The sequence below is a fragment of the Opisthocomus hoazin genome, chromosome 5 (assembly GCF_030867145.1).
Source record: "Opisthocomus hoazin isolate bOpiHoa1 chromosome 5, bOpiHoa1.hap1, whole genome shotgun sequence".
In the NCBI taxonomy this organism is placed as follows: domain Eukaryota; kingdom Metazoa; phylum Chordata; class Aves; order Opisthocomiformes; family Opisthocomidae; genus Opisthocomus; species Opisthocomus hoazin.
The window spans coordinates 87,314,856-87,339,048 of NC_134418.1; the positions used below are offsets into that span (position 1 = coordinate 87,314,856).

At 45.7% G+C, this 24,193-nt stretch overlaps 1 protein-coding gene across 4 annotated transcripts in view; it reads right to left on the reverse strand.

The window, feature by feature from the left end:
- Positions 1 to 327: 327 nt before the first annotated feature.
- The window catches only part of USO1 (USO1 vesicle transport factor), a 35,330-nt gene continuing 11,464 nt past the window's right edge, over positions 328 to 24,193 (reverse strand). Inside the window, exons 5-25 of one of the 4 annotated variants that reach the window (XM_075422064.1) lie at positions 23,522 to 23,622; positions 21,423 to 21,525; positions 21,211 to 21,266; positions 20,451 to 20,571; positions 18,585 to 18,763; positions 17,693 to 17,833; positions 16,775 to 16,863; positions 15,904 to 16,058; positions 15,441 to 15,646; positions 14,567 to 14,587; positions 10,785 to 10,895; positions 10,000 to 10,118; positions 9,432 to 9,613; positions 8,346 to 8,467; positions 7,209 to 7,347; positions 5,794 to 5,957; positions 5,110 to 5,199; positions 4,233 to 4,319; positions 2,669 to 2,767; positions 1,979 to 2,194; positions 328 to 775 (exon numbers count right to left, since the gene is read on the reverse strand). In XM_075422064.1, the coding sequence (XP_075278179.1) occupies positions 698 to 775; positions 1,979 to 2,194; positions 2,669 to 2,767; positions 4,233 to 4,319; positions 5,110 to 5,199; positions 5,794 to 5,957; positions 7,209 to 7,347; positions 8,346 to 8,467; positions 9,432 to 9,613; positions 10,000 to 10,118; positions 10,785 to 10,895; positions 14,567 to 14,587; positions 15,441 to 15,646; positions 15,904 to 16,058; positions 16,775 to 16,863; positions 17,693 to 17,833; positions 18,585 to 18,763; positions 20,451 to 20,571; positions 21,211 to 21,266; positions 21,423 to 21,525; positions 23,522 to 23,622 (2,579 nt within the window). In that variant the 3' untranslated portion in view covers positions 328 to 697. Of the gene's footprint in view, positions 776 to 1,978; positions 2,195 to 2,668; positions 2,768 to 4,232; positions 4,320 to 5,109; positions 5,200 to 5,793; positions 5,958 to 7,208; positions 7,348 to 8,345; positions 8,468 to 9,431; positions 9,614 to 9,999; positions 10,119 to 10,784; positions 10,896 to 14,566; positions 14,588 to 15,440; positions 15,653 to 15,903; positions 16,059 to 16,774; positions 16,864 to 17,692; positions 17,834 to 18,584; positions 18,764 to 20,450; positions 20,572 to 21,210; positions 21,267 to 21,422; positions 21,526 to 23,521; positions 23,623 to 24,193 lie in introns of all 4 variants that reach the window. The other 3 variants (XM_075422063.1, XM_075422067.1, XM_075422066.1) reach the window with 3 other exon arrangements.

The window sequence follows — 24,193 nt, forward strand, 5'->3', positions numbered from 1 at the left end:
TTTTATGCTGACTGGGTAGCACATCAGACCTTTAGAAAGAGTGTATGGGTCTCTGTTTTTCCAAAGAGATTCTTCTTGAAAAGGCTACCTTTCTCGCGCAGGTTTCTGTGAAACCTCTTCCCCGTCATCAGCGTAGCGTTGCGGTTCCCCGGGAGGTCCCAAACGCTGCCGTATCAGGTGTCAAGGCACTCGACGCAGAGCAGGTCCATGCGCACCCAGAGGACCAGCCCACGAGGCCAGCGGAGCCACCCTGGCCCTTCCAAGAAGCCACGAATCACACCGAAGCTCCACGCTGAAGGCAGGGCCAATGATTCCATTTGACAGATGTTAAACCAAATACTTCTCTATTTAATTATGTTACGAGTTCCAGAAGGTTAAAACGGTAGACACATGCACAGAGCTTCTGTCAGTGACAATGAACTGAGGCAGCAGCATTGTCATCCCTGTGCTTTCAGTGTCTAAAGCAACTCCTAAACAAGTACAATTTGGGATACTCATGTCGAACTTAAACAGAGATTGTTGTTTGCTGTACTAGTATGAAGGGTTTTCAAACACTTCAGTAACTTATAACTAGTCTCACCGTTGCCACTTTCCCGTCTGCTTCTCATAAGCAGATGCTTTGCTTTGTATGCCAACAATAGATTTCCCCCCCCAATAACAATGCAATCTAGTTTTCATGGTAACACACAACAGCATTCTAGTCTTGCTCCTCTTCATCCCCATCCTCATCTTCATCCCCTTGATCTCCAGATTCGATATCATCTTCATCTTCAACCTGAAATTAAGAAAGACCTGTTGTGAGCAGTAACATCCCTGACTGATCCAACCTTTCGAAGCCAAGACAGATGCCGAGGGAGTGAAAATAAGCTTAGAGCTCACCTAACACGATCACGCGGTATCAGTTAGCGCTTAATAATGGCAACTGCCATCTCGTAATGTCACAGTTTTCACTGCTCTGCTAAGGAGGGCTGACTGCTGGGAACAGCCACCTCTGCCCAGCACCATCAGCTCTGCCCTGGACGTGCGAGCAAGCCGTGTCATACGCGCTGCGGGTTCCCACACAGCTGCGGGAGCTCAGACCCGCGTCCTTCACCAAACAGGTGGAGGAGGAAAGCGTCTGTCCAGTGCTTTGCAACGCCACGAGTGAAGCTGCTCATGTCTCCTAGGGTACTTTCTCCCTATTTTAGTCATTTACAAGTTGGACTCAAGGATTGCTTGGCTACACTTACAGGAGCTACGCTTGCTACAAATGCTTTTCAAGACAAAGAATGCCTCTGCCCACCGCAGACTCTTTAACCCCTATTCCTGCAGCTGAAGCTGAACCAGAGGACTGCTGGCTACCAAAATATAATCCTCCCTTGAAGACAGACTGCACGAGTGACAGCACGATGGTTTCCTGATAGGAAACCCAGGCTCTGGCCTGGCATTCAGCCACAATAACTGCAGCACAACAGCCAGTTACGTCCACCTTATGGTCACACATGCAGCTGCAAGTCACAAGGATCCTTGAAAGAAACTGCCCAGAAGATGAGGCTCCCAGACACTAACCTGGCTGTCTGCAGCACTGCTTAAGCAGAGGACTAAAGCTTGCTTTCTAGTTATCACTTGCATTATCTGTGGAACGATGCCTTAGGATTACAGAACGGCCTTCATCTGCTTTCTGGGCGGCAGCCAGGATAAGCTGCAGCAAGGCCAGGCAAGTGGTCAGATACCATTCCAGACACATACATGACAAGCAGTTTTCCTCACTGGAGTTTGTCGGGTACCTCTCAACATCCATAAGCTGAACAATTCTTCCAAGAGGCAGTCGTCGTCGTCTTTTATCGGTGGCTGCCAATATAAGGCTCAGAGGGCGACTCTGGCAGATTCAACAGCCCTCTATTCGTAGAGAGAGCCCTCACCAGACTTCCTGGATCGAGTAACGCCATACCCAGACTGCTCAGGCCTGAGAACTCACTTGACCCATTGTTCTGCTTACCGGTAGGCCAAGATCCTTCAATTTGATCTTCAGCGCAGATAGTTTCTGATCCTGGTCAGCCAAAAGCACCAGAAGATCATCCTGTTCTTTCTTGGATTCTGCAACTTCTTGCTGAAGTTTACTTTTCTCATCTTGCAAGACAGCAACCGTACTACTGGATGAATCCAAGTGCTGTTTTAGTGATTCTTTTTCCTCGGAAAGGGCTTTGACTTCACTCTGGCAACAGGAAAAATCCCACACCAAGTTACACCATAAGCATAGGAACAGGTGAAGCCTTGTTTCCTACAAACACATTCCACACACTACCTGTAACGCTCCAACCCCACAGAGTGCCCTGTGGCCTTGCTCCCACACACCTCCTTACCCAAACTCCCCTCGATATCAACCAGGAGTAAGGTCGGCAGAAGTCTTGGCAGTGGCTGCCTTCCTCCCAGCCAAACTGGATTGTCCACGTCAGCGTAAAGCTATTTCCTAGAGTGTTCTTACGAACTCTTTAAAGGCAGACAAGGCCTACATTTCCCAAGTGAAAAATGAAGGGGGAGATGCATCCAGCTTCCCCTACGTAGCCTGAAACACTTAGGATGCTGAGGAAACAAACCACTTCCACCCCAAGCCTCTTCTACTGTAGCAGTCCTCCTAAGTGAAGGCTAAGTATTAAGTGACTTGGACTGGTGTTCACCCACTACCAACCTTCAATTCTTTTATTTCTTGCTCAAGTCTTCCCTCCAATTCAGAGTTGTTTGCCGCTCTTGCACCGCTGTCTCCTAACGCAGGATCTGCAGTTGTATTCTGTGGACAAGAAATTCAGTTTCAGAGCACTGACTGCCTTGCGTACAAAGACAGCAAGCTAAGATGCTATACAGTCAGTTCTAGAATTTAAAAGCCGATTTTCTTCTTACAGTACATCCAAGGTGTGGTACTTACACACATCCTGCACTGCAAGGCATCAGGAAGCAAATCTGGGCTTCTTGGGTCTCAGTGAACACATGTGCACACGCACACAAAAAGGAGAACACAAGGTACAACCCTTCTTTCACAGAAGCTGCACTCTAAAGAGACTGTTAGGGTTTTTTTCTAGGCAGACCCTGTCTGTTACAGAAGGCCACCAGCCTTCACTCAGATGCTTCTGAAGTGCCAAAGTGTGGTTTTTTTTTTTTTTGTTTGGCTAAATAACCAAATCTTTGTGTGCGACTACTAAAAATAGCAATAGCTTAGCCTCAGCCAGCCCTGCCCACCCAAAGTTGTTATTCCTGCAATGTGGCAGCTGTCTTGCAGCTACAGCTGCGCCACGGCATGAATTCAACACAACTGCTTCCCCGTTACGCCCCGTGTGAGCCAAAGCCCCAGGAAAGGCAGGCAGCCGGCAGGACGGCAGCGCGGCGCTCTGACGGAGCACCTGAACGTGCCTCTGCCTCCGGAGCACACACGGCCAGCGCACGTGCAGTGGCACCTCCTGTCCCAGCCGCTGAGACTTCCGACAGCAGAAGCGCTAAAAGCCTTCCTCTCTCAGATGAGCTGTACGTACCGTACTCCTGCCCAGCCTGGTGTCACCTGCAAACTGACTGAGGGAGCCCTCAATCCCCTCATCCAGATCACTGATACAGACATTAAACAAGAGCAGACCCAAAACTGAGCCCTGGGGAACACCGCTCGTGATTTAACTCCATTCACCACCACTCTTTGGGCCCGACCATCCAGCCGCCTTTTACCCAGTGACTTATTTGTTAGCCACTTTTGAGGACACAATCGCATTTACTTAGCTATTCTATAAGGCTTTATGGGTCAATCTTTTCAATATACAGCTAAAATAGCTCAGAAGCATTTGGAGGTCTGCAGAGACAGATGCACCTACCATCTGCCATTCAACTGTACATCAACTTTTTAGTAGCCTCAACAGCACGTAGGAATAATGATTCCTCTAACGTACATGATATCACGTATTTGTCTCACAAGAGACTACTCCTTTGATTAGGGAAGAAGCTTAAAACACTGAACAGTTGGTGTTCCTTTGTTGAAAAATACCAAGGACCAATGCCACATGGAGCACTAACTTGACAGGAAGTCCCCTCTCTCCTCATGAAGGATTTGTCTAGGTAACACGTTATTCATTTAAAACACTGCTGGAATCACTTGCTGATGTGTATTCTTAAAACAAGCTTGGTTTAGGACAATAGCTAGAGACAGCATAAGCAGGAAAGCAAAGTCTTCAAGATTTAGCCCCCTGAGAGAAAATAAGGAACTTGTTCACTGGTACCATTACTTGCAGCTTTTGATTCTCAATCTGAAGCTTAGAGATTTCAGCAGACTGTAGTTGTATCTGACTCCTGAGCATTTCCAATTCCTTTGGGAAACAAAGACAAAACAAAAATTAGTAACAAAGTTAATTTGATAAAGCCAGGTAGTTATTCACATTAAATTTTTCTGAAGTTAAATGCTAGCATACTAACTGGTTCCTACTAGCAGACATGAGAGGAAAGCTGCATCTCGGTGAGAGCGCAGCAACTGTTTCTCTAGAAGACAGAACTAGTCAGCAACACGCGCCATTTTCCACCCTGCTCTTACGAACTCCTTTCTGTGGAACACGCAGCCAAGGCACCTGTCCGAGCCTCAGTCGCGTTCATAGAGGTGCTTCACACCACCAGCACTCCCGTTAGCATCACCTACACATCACCATTCCTGGTGCAGAAACCCATTATGGGCTTACCAACCCAGGCAGTGTTAGTTCTCTAATCGGAGAAACTCTGCCAGGTATTTTCTGAGCAAGAGTTACCTTAAAATTACTGAATCTGCAGATATTTAAACACGCTCTATGCTGTACTTCTAACACCTGGAAGCTTTCGTATCAACATTTAGAGACATGTTTTGCAATGGATAAACAGATGGATTTGGCAAGTCTGAAGAGTCAGTTGAAGTGTCTTCTGCTGGCTCGAACCAGCTTAGTAAAACCAACTGATTCATTTTTGGAGGCAATAACCTTGATGCTCCAAGCTTAGTACCATCATCACATAAACACATTAAAAACATCAACAACGCTCAGGAATCAATGCTCCTCCCTGAAGCCTGACAAAACTCCCTTCCCAGCCCGAGCTACCACTACTCAGCACAGCTTTGCTGAAACACCACAAGCTCACCTTCTGTAGTTCATTACTGTGCTCCAAGCCACCAGATCTGCTGGTCTCTGAAGGCTGCTCTGTTGTTCCCATTTCCAGCGGTGCAGACTTCTGTAATAGCAACAGGAAAATCAGCCATAGACCTAGACAGACTAAATACAGTCGTGTGGTCAGAACACAAAGCAAACTGTGTGCTTGCATGATCAAAGTTCCCAGCAGAGAAGGTGCAAACAGGCTAAGAAATGCACGTCAACACTCTCCAATTACACGAGAGCAGTCGGATGGTCTCCTCTGAGGTGGATGGAAAAGCATCTTTCACCAGTTCAAATGCAGAAGACATGCACAAGGTAAAAGAAGCCTGTGGCATCCTGCATTTTCACAAGCAGGCCACCATAAACGTGTCTTAGGCATCACTCCCACTAAGCTCCTAGGAGATGCCTACAGATTTTTCCCCACCTAAACCACGCTAAAACCCACTGATTCTACAGTACAACAGGTCAGCTGCACAAATTACTCTTGGGAACAGTGTGAAGCAGCAAAGGCTCTGCTCAAGCCATCTCCCACCATATTTGCTATTTTCAGCATGCAGTCAGTTACGACTAACTGCCATCATAATGATGAGGACTTACACAACTTAAGGCTAATGACATTTGAAAACAGGCATTGGAAGCTGCATCAAGTTCTGCTGAGACAGTCAGCACTTACCAGTTTTTCAATCACAGAATCCTTTTCCCTTAACTGCCCTTGCAGCAGTTCATGCTTGTTTTTCCATTCTTCCAACTCCTCTCTCAATTTGCTCACTTCTTCCACCTGAATGCCATTCATCTGAAACGTGTCGCTGTGGGAATTGTGATGCTGAGTGTCCTTTCCTGAAAGGCAGAGTTTATAACAAAGGTCACAAACACCAACATCATTTTGAAGTTAGCTTCAAACACACCAATTAAAGTATTCATTGCCTGTCGTCCTCCTGCCCGTTCTAACTCAAGAACCAAAGCAGAGTATTTGCAAATTCTCTATCGGAAGCTGAATGAAGAGCTCTAATCTGCCATTCCTCCAAGTGTGTATTTGTGGCTGCACTTGCGTGCTGCTTCAGTCATTCAGCTCATCCAAAGTTCATAGACACATCATTCTATAGAGGAAGGACAATTGTCTCCTTACGTATTTTTAATCGTAAATAATCCTGAAGGCAGAATTACTTTTTGAAATCCTGTCATATCCATCTTATCAGGCATCTTGACCTTGGAATAACTCGAATATATTGTCCTGATTCAAGCATTCAGCAGTCTCTCTAGTGACAGTCGTAGGCCTCAACTTGCACATCTGCCATACCGCAATTCGTCCCTAATTCACGCTTTCATTCACAGACCCAAACCTCAGCGCACACCGTGGTCCATCAGCTCACGTTCTAGGTCTGAACAGGCAACGACGGTTTCGGACTGACTTAAGAAACAAAGGTGCAGAAAGCCTCTGCCAGCAGCTCCCCGGCAGCCACCAGCTCCCACCGCAGCCTTCGGCTCCTGCCCCTCACCAGGCACACCTGCAGGCAAGGAGCAAGGCAGGGCTTTGCTTGTCATCGTGGGCAACCAAGCTGATACTGGGACCAGGTCAGAAGCTATTGCTAATCCTGGTGTTTCCATGTGTCCGTCTAAGTGAACTGTCTGGTCTACAGCGGTCTTCAGGTGCTCGTTTTCCCCACGAGCAGGCTGATGTGGCAGGGAGGCCCTAGCTCAAGTGCTCAAACCGATCTTGCAGGAAACAGTACTATTATTTCAAGAGACACAAGACTTCAGCACAAAGCAACAACAAATTATACCTCATTCGCATTTCCACGCTGTCCTCTCAGTCCTCACTGTGCTTTATTCTGTAAGTTTAAAGGCACTTAAAGCCAAACGTAGTATTTTTAGTTACTGAAGCAAATCTGATGCTTCAACAAAATTGTTTGCAATGCTCAACATCAACTTGACAAAAAGTGTACTTTATCTCTATGGGAGTTCTCCCGTGCTGCAGAAGACACAACAGCACGCCTGCAGCGGCAGAAGGTTATCTGCTGGAGCTGTGCGGCAGCTTGCCATGAATCACACAAGATCTTTGCATTTTGTATGATTCTTTCTGAAGCCTACCTAGTTGTACTTTAAGGAGATTATACTGGTCCTTATGCTGTTGGATCTGCGACACTTGCTGTGTAACTGTTGCTTGGAGCTGTTCATTTTGCGATGTTAAAGTATTAATTCGTTGTTTTAGTTCTTCAAGCTCCTGGTCCTGTGAAATAATAAAAAAGGCACTTGGAGCAATAACACTTTTGAATACAATACTATCCAGAAGGCAGATAAAGACAGAAAAACCTTAACTCCACCATTACACGCTACTGGTTAGTGACATTGTCAGTGCTACCTGTGACAGATGAGCAGAAAAGCCTCGTGCAAACCTACCTAGCTATTCCTAGGAAAAAAGCCTGGGAAAGACAGAAGCAGCCTGTCACACCAGGGCAATGCCTTCCGAGTCTTCTGGAAGAGACCTCCAGCATCCCCACACCAGGGACAGCAGAGGACAGAGAAAGGAAGTACACGACACCTGATGATTGTCATTTTTCTCCATCACACTGAAGCCTGCACGCATGTGGTCCACTTCAAAAGTCTTTAAAGAAGTCGTGGTAATTGCAGTCATCACATGTTCAATAAAGCCTCACTGGCCATTCAAAAGTGCCCCTTAATTCCTCATGTACCACTGTATTCTGTGTCCATTCCACATCCCTGAACTAACAGCACCTGCTTCAGTTCCCCATGAGCTGTTTCAGTTACTTCAGTTTGCTCCTCTGCTTTTCAATCTACGCTGCGGCAACAAAACAAGTGAACTACTGTTGGAAAAAAAAAATTTGAGAGTCCAACCACAGCAGGTATACCCAAACTTCATTTCTTCATTCAGCCACATTTCATCTGTCATCTTTTTAAAGGTGAGAGCACAGAACTAAGAATTGTATCTCTCTGCAAAGCGCTGCAAGGTCTCCAGTTACTCATTTGAAAAGAAACACTTCAGAGGAAAGAGCAGATGTACCCCAGACAAAGAATTAACCTTAATCAGTATTCTAAGCACTGAATTACAGCTGAACCAGAACTTGGCTTAAGTGTTTGTAGAAGCGTTTCTCCACTGCTAGATTCTTTGTTACTAGTTTTGGAACATCAGGTATCAAACTGCACTGCCACCAAAAGCCGGAACAACCAACTCCTGGAGGCACCTGCAGAGCATTAATTCCCTCTTACCTGCTCTCTAATGACTTTTTTGTAGTGAGTCACAATGTTGTCATGCTGTTCCAGTGTCTTCTTGACCTCCTCCTCCTTTTTATCTTCCTCGCTGGACTTGTAAATGGCTTTACTTATGACACCTGTCAAGAACAGTTTCTCTCAGCTCAAACCCAGTTCACGTATCTTTTCTATCCTCAGAAAGGTCTCACAGCCTCACCTAGTTTAACTGAGTTCATGGCATCAGAAACTCAGCCTGCACTTTAAAAAAAGCAATTGTCACAAACAGGTTTAAGAAAATAGGAAGTGGCAATGTTTTTATAGCAAGGTTTGCACACTTGCTGCTTTACAGTTTCAGAAAAGCCAATGAGTGTTTTGGGTCCTCCCGATCAGAAAAGGTGTGTTTTACTTGCATTATGGCTCCACGACAAGTGGTGCCCAGGCGGCTGTGCAAATGAGTGAAAGGCTGAGGACTACCACAGGGCAGCACGCAGATGAAGCGGATGGGGCAAAACCATCTCTACTGTTGCTGCTTTGAGGTTTTTCCTTCTCTAGACTGATTGAAGTTGGGCAATGTTAATAAACAGGACATTACATGTTAAGGATGATGACAACCTGTCTCTTTTGTGAAGGACAGAAAACACTAAAGAAAGTCCCTGTCATTTTCTAACAAGCCAGGAAATTCAGCATTCATCATTTTTCTTACTGCATCAGTTAGAAACAGCAGATAACCAGATCGCACACTTCCATGAATCAGGCTTTTATGAACATCACACGTGTTCAATACTTCAGTCTCTATACAAGCACAGGAAATACACCTCTTGGCCACAGTGTCACAACGTGTATTATGAATCATTCCACCTAAGAATATAAAGTTATCCAGTTAGTACAAGCCCCGATTATGGGCTTGTACTGGGAGTATTTTTACTAGATACTTGAACTGCAAGCTTGGGTATGTGATTACTTACAGCTATCACTGTAACCTGTTTTTCAGAATACTCCATTTTAGTACCATCACACTACTTTGAAGAGGGTTACATTCAGCAGATTTGGTAGTTTAGTCATCAGTTCACCACAAAAACTACGGAAATGAGCATAACATCTCACCTTCCAATTCCTTTACAAGCTTGGTGAATTCATGATCAAACATCATATGGTCTGGGCTAGAAAAACTAGGCTGTGGCTTCTGAGCAGCTCTGGAATAAAGTTCATGTTTGCTAATGAAGCCAAGCTTCTCAATGAAGTTCTCCCTGCCAATCCTCTTCTCAATCAGCTGTTTCAGCTTCTCTCTAAAAGGAAGAGATAAATCAGTCACAGTGCAATACTTGGACAGAAATGAACCCATCCCTCCCTCAAGGTGCTTGTCACAGTTACAACTCTGATTATCTATCTCAAGTCTCAACTGCAGTAGATGCTTCACATTCAAGATGCAATTTTTCAGTTGCTGCTGCCGTCTGTTCTCAGCCCAGGAACACAGAGGTGGGGAGGACCCATGCAAACCTACTGCCTGCTTCGCCTAACGAGAGGTGGGTCAGCGTCCCCTCAGGAGCATGCACAGAAAACCTTCCACCGAACATATGTGTGATGGCACAGCCGCTGGTCCGAGCCTCTTAAACCACCATCTGCCATTCACAGGACCCTTCCCTACAGTCCTCTCTTTCTACATTATACTTACTTCCTGTGATTTTCAAGGGAATTGTCATTGTAGTAGATGGAAATGCCAAGCAAAAGTGCACACAAGCCTTGGACGAGCTGCTCCTCTTCTCCAAGGTTTTCAGCTATCTGCCCTGTGAGCTAGAGCTCTTGTTAAGGATATTTGAGGTATTTCATAAGCACAAGACATGTAACATACTTCTCCCTGTATAAATTCCCAGTTAAAATTCTTTTCACATGTAAAACCAAGCTTGATTAGGAAGTATGCAAAATTGCTGATGAAACCCTCGCAAAGCTAGTTCCTATGTTGGAGGACTTGGGTAATCAGTAGTTTCCCCAAAATATCTTTTCCCAGTAACTGTCTGCTCAACCAAAGAGATTTAGTTGTTCCAAAACAGACTTTCTGTTAGGTAAGGTGACAGTTTAGCCTTATGTACTTTAGTCAGATTTTTTTCCTAAGCAAGCATAGAAAGAAGCTTCAACAGAATTAGGAAGCATTCGTCCTACCTCTTGGTTATAAGCACAAGTCACACTAAAAATATCAATGGGCTTGTTGCAGTAAAAAAAATACTTTTCTGGCAGAATGACCTAGCTTTCTGCTGCACTTTACACGCACATCTTACAGACAGTTCAGCACACGCAGAGCGCTGTCAACAAGAGGCTGGTCGTACCTCTTGCCCCAGAGCGTTGTCTTTTGCGTCATGCAGTATCCCTGCAACCTGATCTAGACCAACACTTGACTTGAACGTGAATAATCCAAGTATTTGCTAGGCAAGCGGTTCTATTCTGCGAGCAGGTCAAGGATACAAAAGGTATATTGGCTGGATTGTGAAGGAAGTGGGTGACAGCAATCGAGCAGTTGCTTAGCCACGTGCAAAGCAACATCAGCAGTCCAACCCTGGTCTGTACTTTGCTGCCCTGAAAAGAAGAAACCCCCCGGTTGTTATCCTTCCACAGGGGAGGACTAAATACCAAAAAAAGCTGTACTGATTCAGAACTCACCCACTTTCGCCTCATCATTTCAGAAACGACAAGTCATGTCTTTCAAAATACCCATTTGTTAGTTACACTGAACACAGCTTTAGTGCTTTGAGGAAACAAGTATTAAACCACTCCTATTTAACTGTTTTCAGAGCAAAACAACAAGCAACACAGATGTGAAATATGACTCAATGCAAATTAGCACCAATATAAAATCACAACAAATTAGTTCTGCATTTATAATTAATACTATGAAGGAACACACACACAACTCCTGTAAAGAAGGAACAAGGTGTAAATTCAGTCAGGTAAGGATTCCCTATAAGAAGGGATGCATCACTAAGCCTTCCCCTGCTGGAATACAAATTGCCACGTGCTCCCAGTGTTATCTTCTAAGTACAGAAAGGTAATACTGGGCTGGCTTTTGGTTCGGACAATATGCACAGTAAGCCAGCAAGAGAAATGCTAACTGCAGTCTTTGGTTTTCTTAGCTAGGGAAAATTAGTTTTCATCTGTAAATTGACTGTCTGCTCAATTCTGTCCCCCTTGTCTCTGCTGCAGATATCGTGGGCACAGCAGTGTTAAGACAGGCATACGTCTCTTCCAACAGTCAACATTCAGAAGGCAACCCAGAAAAGTGTTCCCTGCATGGAAAACCAAGCTTCACACAAACACCCAGTAAATTGGGTAAAGTCACTGGAAGCTAAAGTCATGTCTCAAAGGCAAGATGAGATGTATGGAACTGCTGGGCTATGTTCAAAAAGGGGCACAAAAATACACTGGAATGAGGGGTCCCAGGGATGAAGACAGTGGCAAGAGAGAGAAGTATTTATCACCAAAAAAGAGTCTGTGCTTGAGAGTCCTCTGCACTTGAGACACTGAACTTCCATCCTTGCCTCTGATAACCTTTATGTTTTAGAGCTGAAGGCACTGTTGTTTTTAACTTTAGCTAAGCTTTCAGGAAAAAAAAAAGCCCCCCCAAGGTCTTTGAATAAGCCAGGCTGCCCACCGAAACAGCCAGTGAGCCGCAGCCTGGCAAGAAGCTCTTCTGTAGCAGCTCCCAGCTACCTAACTGCCACTGCGGACCACAAGACAGACAGGAATTGAGTCTAGCACCTCTGGAAGAGACCAGCAAGCTGCGAAGAGACTGCCTTCAAGGACTTCCTTCTGAGGTGCTGCGATTTGCCGCAGCACATCGCCATCACCAAGATGAAAGGATCTCCTTAGAGGAGGAGAACACGGCTTACAGACACAGACTGTGTGGGCATCCCCAATGCTGCACACATAGCAAAGGGGGCATCTGGCCCTTTTTCATCATTACCATCGTCGTTACTTCCAGAGACCCAAGTGAACACTGTCGGAGCAGCAGAGGACACAGCCGTCACCACCAACTCGCAGCATCTGCCCGCTGTGTGTCACGGTGAGTACCACGTGCCCTGCGAGCAATCCTTGTTTAGTCTTTGCTCTGGGTTTGGCTGCAGCTTTGCTGCGACCCTGTCGTGCTGCTGTATTAACGCACAGACTATCTTCCTTGCTGCTGCCCTTCCAGCTGAATGCCACACTGGTTTCCACTGACCTACACCTCACTGAGTCGCCTAGTCCCCACCAAACTCTGCCCTCCGCTTGTCCTCCCCCTTCCTCTGGGCTGGCTCATTTAGCTTTCCCCATCGCTGTTATGCACTTCCCCTACCCACCCTGCACTTGGCAATTAGTTAGTGACTTGCATGCAACACTTTCAGATCTCTGCTCGTGAGTGACACTATTTCCAAGAGAGTCTCATGACAAGACATGCTGAAGAGATACTCGCTAGCATATAGCAGGTTTACCCACGAAGGCAAGACAGCACGCCCGAAGAGCTGTCCCACTTCTTACTACCCACTAGGTAAGGCTAAGAACTGTGTTCCCACTCCAGTCTTCAGGCAAAAAGCGAATTAAGACACAAGGTGACAAATCATAGGTCTTGCAAGCTCGTACAGAAAATCACCTGCCACACCACATCGGCGTAGTGAGCTGCAATAGTACTGTCTTGTCAAGCAGCTTGGCTGAAGAACCTTCTCCTCAGCCCTCCCACTCCTGAGGGAGAGCTATGCCCCTCCCTGTGCTCACCCTTAAAGGCTCTAGCAAACCTGAGAGCAGGCCACCGGGCTTGACCAGCTCCACCAAGCTCCTCCTTCTACAAGTGTCAGACTTTGCCACACTTCATCAGTTTAACTGTTGGCAGTCTGCATTTACTCCCCTGCTAACCACCCATGCAGCACTGCTTTCACTCTCCTGGACAGACAAGTGTCACCTGGAGTGACCAGAGTCAGTCCGGGGAAGGTACAAGTTCAGACTGAATAGTTACTGACAGAATGACCACGACACCCATTAATTAGCTGCGCAAAGACATCCGTCACGCCACCTTCCTGCTTGTCAGAGGATCGAGGCAAGTTCTCCCCTAACTGCACAAGAACTGCGTGCTTCAAACGCAGCAAACACCAACACCAGAAACCCTTCTGCCCTCACATTTACAAATGCTGGCTCTTGTTGTCCCAACACTATTAGCCAGGTCGTAGACACTGGGAATAGCCACCGTAACTGGCAGTCTGCCCTACAGCACGCTGGCACACCTCGTGCTTCCTCAGAGAACACCGGCTGAAGTGTCACTCATCTTGTCAGAAACACAGCGTTACTTCTGCTCTGCGCCCGGGCACTGACAGCGCGCAGTACCTGCTGGAAGCAGTCATGCACCACATTTATTCTCAAATGTTGCATGCTTTTCTGAGGTCAAATTAACATATTCTGCCTAAGGATTTCCACACAGTACACAACACTATTAAAAAAAAAAAAAAACACCACGCTGCTATTTTCTAGACATACCATGGTAACGCCTACTGTGATAGACGACAGCTCTCGGGCCGCGGCTCTACAGCTCAGGGCTGGTAACAACACAAGCCCACCCCTCAGGCCACCTGGGATAAATGGGGTAAATAATGCAGGCAATTGCACAGCAGTGGCGTTTCAGAATTGTTTTTCCTGCTGCTGATAACCAGCTTAGCAGTGATTTCAGTAACTCAGCCTGAAAGTCAGACAGCTCACTTCAGGGGTCATTTGCCAGCAATGAGATGCCGCTATTCACAACTCGTAGCTCCAGGGTTAAAACTTCTGCTGGTCAGCAGGACGTACAAACTGGCCGGAAGGCGGGTTAAGCACAGCTTTTCTTCCAGCAGTCAGGACATCAGCAGCATGTTCCCACTTCAGATTGTACCAGCTGTTTGCTACAGGCCAGTCAGGAAACAGCATTTCTAACAGTTTGGATTTTTCTGACAAGAAAGTGCATCTGTTAGGTGAACAGATGGTGAGTGAGCCTGCCCCACTGGAAAGAAAGCACCCGTGCTAGCCAAGATCTTTATCCCATAGTTTTGTGGAGCACCCCCAGAGAATCCCCTGGAGACACAGAAAGAGCTTGTTATGGTAGGAAAAAACCCAAACCCAACTGCAACAGAAAGCTGTAAGTGGAAACACATCAAAAAAGCAGTTAAAGAAAACCTCCCCAGCAAAACCCAAGACAAGAGGAAAAGGCCTGCTTTTGGCAAGAAAATGCCAAAGCTGTGCCAAAAAATACATACCCGTCTGTCGATCTTATCACCCTGCAAGTTACACACATATTACTTGAGAACCTTGAAGTGGAACACATTTCAGAAACAACCCCCCAAACTCCGAGTCCCTTGTAACATTTAAGGCTAAAGAGCCGCAGGCAGTTTTACTGACTCAAATTTACCTTATACAAAAATACTGAGAAAACGATAAAAAGAAGTATTGTCTATTTTCAGGTAAAGCAGATAAAAAGCGTCACATGAACCAGTTCAAAATTCCAGCATTCTGCCAGCATTCTCAATTGCAGGAAAGTCTAGTTGCTGCCAGAGTTAAGTAGCTCCTCGTTCTTCCAACCATTTGGGGGATCGGTATGCGTAACTGAGCGAGTGTCACAAGGAAGCGTGGGCGAGGAGGTGAAGGGCACCCACTCGTCATTTGCAAAGCCAGGTGTTAACGTTGGACAAGTTCAAAAATAACTTTTAGCTTTGAATAGCAAAATGAACAACTATCAATACATGGGAGCCTGGTATTTTTCAGAAGTTTCAAGGTAGCAGTTACAGGTTAAATACTAACTAGGCACTTCTTCAGCAAGAAAACGCGACTGGGGATCCTGCCTGTTTGCCTTGTCTTTTCAACCAAGTCTACGGTCTAGATGCTTTAGTCTCAGCCTGCTGAGAGCAGACACCACCAAGCAGCAACCACTGATTAAAAAGCAATGTTTGCTGCTTTTCTCCTCCCCTTGAAGCGCAGAGTGCTTTAAGCACAGCTTCAGAACAGCCTGTGAAAGAGAGAACCCTCCCTCTGATGACACTCGCACCGAGGCCTCGCTGCGATGCGCCGGCACAAGAGCAGCGTTCCTCCCGGGCTCGCAGAGCTCCAACCCGAAGCGGGCAGTCGGTGCCATACCTGCGAGAGGATGTTGGTGCACTGCTGCAGCAGCGACACGGGCGGGTTGCCGATGCTGGTGGCTAGCTGAACCCGCAGGAGCTGCTCCTTCAGAGTGGCGTTCTCCTGCAAGGCGTGGGCCAGCGCCACGGCCGCACACCAGTTCGAGAGGGAGTCCGTGGAAAAGAGGCCCCCGCAGAGCAGCTGACCCGCTGAGACAGAGTTACCTGTAGCTACCGGAACAGCCGAGAGGTACAAGTGAGATTAAAACGAGATGCAAACTGGCAAAATACTGGAGACATCAACAGACAGCTAAAACCCACAAAAACAAAACTAGTAAAGTTTCAGAGGAATCATAAGCCAAATCATCTTGCTTGGATCAGATACTCCGTGGCAGGTAACTAATTTTGCAAAAGACCCCAGCTGATGCATTAAACATTTGTGCTAGTTCACAGCTCACTGCAGAGACATTCGCTTTGCGTACCGTCAATAGTGGATGGCAGAAGTGTTGACACGATTTCTCCTTGTCCTTTCTGGTTTTTGTATAAAAAGCACTGGAAACAGTAGAGGACAGCACAGCGCAGCACAAAAGGCTGCCTTTCGTTTACCATGGACATCAGAAGTACTACAATTGCAGGCCTGTTTGAAAAGGAAACAGAAAAACCGTTAGGACAAAGCTGGGAGTGAAGGCAACCGCAGACACACTACTTGGAGGGTATTCTCCAGGGACGGAAAGAGACTTTTGCCTGCTCCATCTATTACCATTTCAAACATTTGAGTTAAACCTTTAATACCAAAGTTTTTCAGTTAGTTAAAACACAAGCCAGTAGATTCACTATACAGGACCGCACGAGCTAGTGTTCCCCCGCAGTACCTTCATTTCCCACCGAGCCCCTGCTGCTCCCTGCTAGCTTCAGTAATGCTGCAGAAGATGCCTCGTAAGGCCACTAGCAACTCGTAATACAGAATGCTCTTTTTCTGCCCTCACATCCGAATGTTGAGATTAAGTCTCATTAAGCATTCCCCGGCAAGTATCAATTACCCTGCTGTTTTCCTAGCCTCTAAATCCTTTCACAGACTGTCCTCTGGCTGACAGTCGCAACCGAGGAACTTCTCAGCTATTGCTCGTTCACTTTTCAGGTATCAGATACCAAATCAAATCAGTTCTAGGCCTCATCTCCACGGAAACACACCTGACATCTTATGCTACATCTAATACACCCAACAGGAACTCAAAGCTGTTGCTCTGTATCATAGTTCCAAACTCCGGATCTAAGCATTCCTTTGGATTAGACTGCCATTGCCCATACCAATACATCATTACCTAACACAGTTAAACACTTTTCTTCCTCTACCTTGGTGGATTCGAAGGTGCATTTACAGAGGCAAAGTAGTCTTGATTCATCTGGCATCCTCGAATGACCTCTGATACAGTATTAATGGTCTACAGAAAGGGCAGAGGAAAAATAGAATGGATAGTTAAATGTGAGCCATAATCTACTACCCACATCACACAAAATTATTCAAGGTTACCCTGACAGCTCAGTATTGAAAAACATATACCAAGTCTCAGCATAGAGATTTATTCAACAAAACCATTGCAGCTGAAATCCATACAACAGCTGTGAAAGGTGCTGAGCAAATGTTAAGGGACAGAACGCTCAGACGGCTCTGTCCTACCCAGTTCCCTCCAACTTCATTTTCTGTGTCAGTTTGGCTACGACAGCCAGTTAAACTGGACATTTTAAAGAAGTTGAAAGTGAAACCTTTTAAGAGAGAAAAGAACTGGAATGGAGGCTGCACCACAGGAACCGCTCTGCGCTCAGCCTAAGCACATCGTTTCATCGAGGGAAAACACACCCCCCCTGCACGGCTTTCCAGGAGCTAGAAATTCCTCACCCTTGGAAACCTGCCGAGTCAGAATACTTCTAGACTCTCTCAAAAGAAAGAGACAACAACAAAAAACCCACCCCTAGAACAGAGAAAAACATGAATCAGTTCAGCCACTCTGGGATATGCTGAAATTCAACAGAAAAAGAAAAGAAAAAAAAAAATCAGCAAATCCGAATGCTCTCTGGTTGCAGAATAGAATGTACCAGACTACCTCACACGTATGGTGCCCACGCAGGAAGCTGACATCTCTGGCATCTGAAATACCTTTCTTAGCAAACACTGTAAATTCAGTTTGTCTCTGCAGCAGCCGCTTATCCCTGTAGAGTCCCACTTTCACCCCTCCAGCTGCCCCCATCCCTGTGTCTGTGTACCCCCCTTACCTCCGTCAGGATATCAGCAGGAACCCCAGTTGCCATCAGGATCGTGCAGAGCTGCTGCAACAGCCCGCAGTGAAACATCGCCTTCTGACAGCTGCTGGTAGCACCCGGAGGATTTGTGGGAGACACGAGGACCCGCACAAGCTAGAAAACACGAAATATTTCTATGTGAAGAGAGCCCAAGACCTTCTGAAATGCAAAACAAAACAAATTTACCCATTTCAGGTTTAGCCATGAAATGGGATTGCTCCTAAAAATGGAGATAGACAACAATTAAACAGCATCTTCGCCTCGTTACTATGTATGGCCCTTTGACTTGGAGCTCGGCGAAACCCTCTAAAATCTTCAAGTATCCGACTCCTTTGCAAACTTCGCAACTGATGAGAAGTCAAGTTGTAACTATTCTATTATTTGGCTCACCATTTGTCAGAATTACATTTCAGAAAGTGAGAAACTACCTTCATTGTGAACGCTCAGCTTGCACACAGAGTGCCGCAGAGCAGGAAAACCTCGCTGCGTGTCTTTGGACGGGCGAGCAGCGGGGAAGACGCCCACCCACCAGTAATTATGAACCTACTGCAACTCGGTTAATACGTGCATTCATACAGGAGGAGTCTCTATACAGAACACCCCTAATTATGTATTTAACTCAAATCACTGTTACATCTTAAGTTACATGACATGAAGTTATGCGATATGCCAGTCATTACAAATTCAGAACCTGGCAACAGTATTTGTGCTGAACGCCGTACATCTCAGCAACATCGGCAGCTAATTCTGAGCTAACGACAACACACGGATTTCGCAGTTAACTGTTACATCACACTCACTCTTCATTGCAAGAAAGCTGGAAAGTGTTGACATCGGTACTTAGGAGTTAGGTGAAGTGTTTTACCTGCAGCATTAGGTGAAGATTAGTTACTTTCTGTGCAGACCACCCACAGTTGTCATCTCCAACTTCAAACCACGGCTTCATACGCTGAATGTATGAACCTTCTTTGAAGAAATTCTGATTGGAATTATTATTCTTCAGCAAGTTCTGCAATAGGAGGAGACAGTCTTCCACCACTATTCCTGGTGAGACAAAAAAAAAAGATTAATCAGTAGATGGCACATGGAAAACTAACTAGCTTCTCCACACACTACGCACGTTCCAGATGCAACAGAGCACACGCTTGTGAATTCTTCATTCTCAACACACATTAGATTTGGATCGAGAACTGCGAACCTCAGTAATCAAAGGTCATTCAAAATTAAATACATCGATGTTGATCCAGCGTATTTCTGAGGAAACCATAACTGTGTGTCTTCCGCAAGTCTGAAGCAAAAACGTTCCTTCCAAAGAATATACAGTTTGTATGAGTTAACTGGCTCGGAAGGGGAAGAACTTCAAGCAAAGCCTCACAACCACTTTGTGTGCCTCAAAGCATCCCTGCTTCGGACGCAGGCTACAGGACTGTCTTTGTATTGTAAGCTCTAAAATGAAGTTCCTCTTAACTGCATCACGATGCAAATGCAGCGGTTCTTACTGGATTACACACTGATTCTCTGTCATCACTGGCTACACCTTCAACTCATTTCAAAGCTACTTTTTGGGTTGTTTTGGTGCAGAAGCAATTCTTAGAAATAGCCCTCACAATGACTTGATTCAAACAACTCGGTGGAGTTGCAACAGCTTTTTTTTTTTTTTTTTTTACCCTCAGGTTTTACCTGTACTGAAAAAGCAGGACAAACAGTAATCAGCTATGTACTCTGTGCAGAGGAAATCCCCAGACAACTCTCTCCAGAAGACAACACGAGTAAAGGCAGCCTGCTGCTGGTACGCCTCCAAATCTGGACTCCGGACACAGGAGCGGGAAAGCGGAGAGAGACCAGCTGCCACGCTCCCCTTCCCACTCTGCTGCAGAGCCGCGGCTGGTCGGCCAGCCCCGAGCTGGGCTGCCGACGGCAGCGGGGAGCACAGAACTCTCAGCCCTTCAGAATTTACACACCAAGTCTCCCGAAATTATTAACTGCCTGAAAATAGCAGCTTTGAATCAAAGGCTTGCTTCATCCTTCCATGCCAACACAGCTGGAATAATCCAGCTGGGACAGAAGCATTAGCTGCTCCTGCAGCCCACAGAAAGGTCACGGAACAGCAGCCTGTCTTGCGACTGAAATAGATCCTGTAGCAAACTACAGCTGGTGGTAAACTCATTCAAAAAAAAAAAAAAGAGCACCCAAGGGCTGCATCATTTTTGCTTTTTTTTTTCCTCATCCTTTTTTTTTGTTGTTCCGCCCCCAACAGGTAGAAGATTTGGCAAGGAGCTGACCAGAAAACTGAGGTTATTAGCAGGGCTGAAGAAACTCAGCAAGCCATTACTGCCGGGCACTCCAAGACCCAAGGACCTTGCAGGAGGCAGGCAGACGCTGAACGCGGTGAGTGACGAACGCAGCACACACATATCTGACGCTGCCATTCAAAGTACACGCATTCACAGACCTAAGCCAAACAAGAACATACAAACTCATGCACACGTGTTCAGAGAAATCAACTGGTGTTTTAACTAAATATCTCACAACTAGTTTTCAAAAGATGCTGAAACCCTACCTACTTGCTGAGTCTGTTTCTGCTTGTTTTGTTACAACCAGGCTGTGTGTTCTGATCCTTCTGCCCACTGACCTGGCTCCAATTACATTCTAACACCAGCCTGTACACACTGCCACCTAATAGCTTGTGCAGAAGCCCAGGACTATGAATAAGTCTTAGACTTTTCTGTACCTCCATCGCTGTTTCCTTCTTCTGTTATGATATCCAGAAGTCTCTCAAAGGCATTTTCGAAGGCAACAATCTTCTGTATGGCTGCGTTACTTTTTGTCAATTGCTGTAACAACAAGACTCCCTTGACAGGTGAGGGAGAGAAAAAATTGAACTTAGTTTTACTAGAACCACATTGCTTTTCACAAGTCACAGCTCCTAGGAGGATGCTAAGTCAGCAGCATAACCCTTGGCCAGAATCACAGGACAAAACTGCATGCCCTGCGACTCGGCACACCTAACAAAACCCATGGGCACCACACAATAGTTCCCTCATGCCTGACCGCACTTCAGAATAGAAGCACAGTACTGCTAAGAAGGATGGTAAGCAGCTACAGAAGAAAGAGGCAACTTGTAAAGCACCTCATCTCTTCTGTAGTAAGTAATTAGATCATTTTGGCATCTGATGAGTTAAGAGGAATAACTGAAGTGAACCTGACAGAAGGCCAAGAGAAAGATCAGCTAACAGACTAGGAAAACCCTACACAAGTGTCAACATTTGCATTAAGTACACAGTAACAGTACGCCTTCCTTATGTGAATGGTGGCGAGACATCCAAAAGCCACCCAACTCAACTGAAGAATGAAATATTCCCAATTAGCATCCACAATAATTTCTTCACATGCATTCGTTTAACTTAAGCCAAATTCTGCAGGAGTACTAAGCAATTCAATTGACAGTTACTACTTATTATGAGGATAAACTGCCTTTGCTGTGTACTTACATCATTTCGTATAACCTCCCTAGAGTCTGCTAGTAAATCCATGAGTCTGGAAACACCTGCAAGAAACACATTAAAAAAAAAGCATAAAAAAGTGCAGCTTTTTCAGGCTGGAGGTCTTTAAAACACCTTGCTTGAGACTCCTCTGTCCCTCTGCCATGAGGCTTGCTAAGCTTCCAGCATCAAGTTTACCAGTAATAAACTCAACCACTTACCCATTGGGCTGACAAGAATTATCTGCTGCACTTGAGGTCCTTGCTGCTTTAAGAGAGATGTAAGTAGTTTCACTCCAGGCCAACGAACATGGAAATCAAATTCCTGCAAAGATGGGGAGGAGCACATTAAGTAATAAATTCCTCAGCATTCAACTTTCTCCTCTAGACACCAAGCAGATAAGGACTGTCATCTCCTGTCAATTTCTTTTTCCATCCATCCTATTACAGCACATGGCCAGCAAGACAAAACACTATCCCGTTCTGTGCTTCTCTCTATTTGATTATCAGCAACATGACCTCCCAGCAGTCTCCTTTCCTCCCTCTCCTCAGGGGTACTTTCCTAGCTATTTCTTATTTCTAAAAACAAGCCAATCTGATCCTCCAGGGATCAGCTCGTATTACCCAGAAACCCAAAAGGGAAAGAAAAGCAAGCCCTTATACATCTTCCTCCTGTGCCCAAAGAGTAACAGCAGCTTCTCCGTTAAAACTGGGTCTTGTCAGCAGGAGAAAGCTCAAGAACTAATGAGTCCGTGGACAGACTTGACCAACCACAACAAACCTGTGGGCTCCCAGGTGAGCTCAAACTGATTCAGCAGCTGGTGACTGGTCCCACATCTCAACTGGGTCACCTCACAGAGCTTTCTGTATTTCTAATCCCGCTGGCTTTAAAGCATCACCTCAAAGTAAGCCAGTAGATCACTAATTCGAACAAGCAGTCTTATTTTAACCCTGTTTCTAGCTACAAGTGCAAACTGAGGCTGTGTTATCCTTTCCTCAGCATCCTACGTACGTACCTCAGGCACTGGCCAAGATAAACACCTCTGCTCTACTTGCTGCCAAAGAGAGGTGGTAGCTAATCAGTTTTCTGACCACCTCGCCAAAAAGGCTAGATGGTTTATAAAGCTTTTACCAAAACTGACTCTTGTACAGGACAAACCCCGAATGGCATGATACTGCTAGCAAAGAGGACGCTGAACTAAGGCATCTGCACAGAAAAAGAACGGATAACTTGCAAGCCACACTGCAAGGTGCCAGCTCTGCACACTGCTGCGCACGCTTTCATCAACGGGCACTGTGCAACTGCAGAGCAGGCGAGGGGCAGCAGCCGTGCAGCCCACCCGCACGTCTCGCCTGTCTTTAGGACAGACGCTTGCTGGTGTGAGCTTGCAGATCTCAGATTTGGATCAGTAACATCAACAGAACCCTGGTGCTGAGTAAGGCCCTACTCCAACTTGTAACAGATACATCCATCACGTATATCCTGGATATTCCTGAAGTACGTATTGCATTTATGCATCTCAGGAGTGTATTTATCAGCCAGCCTTTCCCACTCATTAATTTTATAGGACTGTCAGCCACCAAACAGAAGTTTGTAATTTTACTAACTCACTAACCATAGTCTACAAAACTGTGCTCCTGATTTGCATGTCCATCTACTGCGGGTGACATTTGGCACTCAGGGATTAAGCCTCAGATATACTGACAAATGCTTAACACTGCTGAAAGCAGGGCATAAGTTCCATATGGGAAGAGGAGAACAGCATCTTTTTACTGAAGATGGACTGTGAAGAAAAAAAAAATTAAAATCAAAAGAGATTCTTGTTGCTCTTTTTCTCTCAAGCACAATCATATGCTTAGTTCGGAAACAAAATTTTTTAACAGTTCAGAATAGAGGCAGTCCTTGCAGGTAAAACCACTGGGAAATGAGTTAAACGTATCATGATGATGGAAAGCAGTCACCCTTTCTACGGGAACTGCATCTCAACAGACCTCACTATCTCGCTGGCATTTCAGGATCATCTGAAAAATCATCCTTGCAGGAGTGACGGCAGCGGCTGTTTGTGGAGCAATAACTATTGCTTCCAATCGAGTATCTAAAACCCTTTCAGTGTTACCCTGGTTTAACAGGCGCATTAATGGCGTTCATCCAGGCCATAGCCTTCACTCACCTCCAACCCCACCTTCACTACGTCTAAGAATACCTCACATTTGACACAGGCTTCACTAGAAAGACAAAAGCGTGGCTTTACACATTCATACGACCTCCCCGTACGGCACGACATATCTCTCAGGGCTCCAAGCATGATACTGTTACTCACCTCCACAAGAGTCAACAGGAGTGTGACATTTTCTTGCTGTTTAATGAAAATCTCTGTGAACTGACTTCCCAAATCATCAACTTGCTTTGGTAAATTTTCTTCTGTAATGGTAAAAAACAATGTGTTACTACACAACATCAGAAGAACTTCAGGTAGTTGTGACTTTTATTCTTACTAAAACAGGGCCATGGGTGACAAAAAGGTTTAGAGTTACTGCTACAAGTTAATTTAGGTATTTTCTAAACAAATGCTGACACAAGCTTTGCACAAAAGAGAAAGCCTACCTTATTCTAAACCTAACTTGTATTGAGAGGTATTTTCTTTTAAAAACAGGAGGGAACAAAGAATCTACTAAACAAATTCATTTCAGCATTAAAAGAAAAAAAAAAAATCCTATTTCCACTGATCATATCCAACCAGATTCACCGTTCTCGCCCCCACGGGTGCCCATGACAGATATAACCAAGCACACTCTGAAGTGAGCAGAGAAGTTGGAGAGAAAAAGCGAACGCTCCCAGCAGAGGAGGAGCAGCAAGCCTCCGAGCAGCTACGTCCACATGCAGCTGAACTGACCCCGCAGAGAAGCTCCTCATCAGGACCATCCGCTGATGTGCAAAAGCAAAGCAGATTTCATACCAAGAGGCCTGAAGCCAGCGGTGGGGAATACAAACC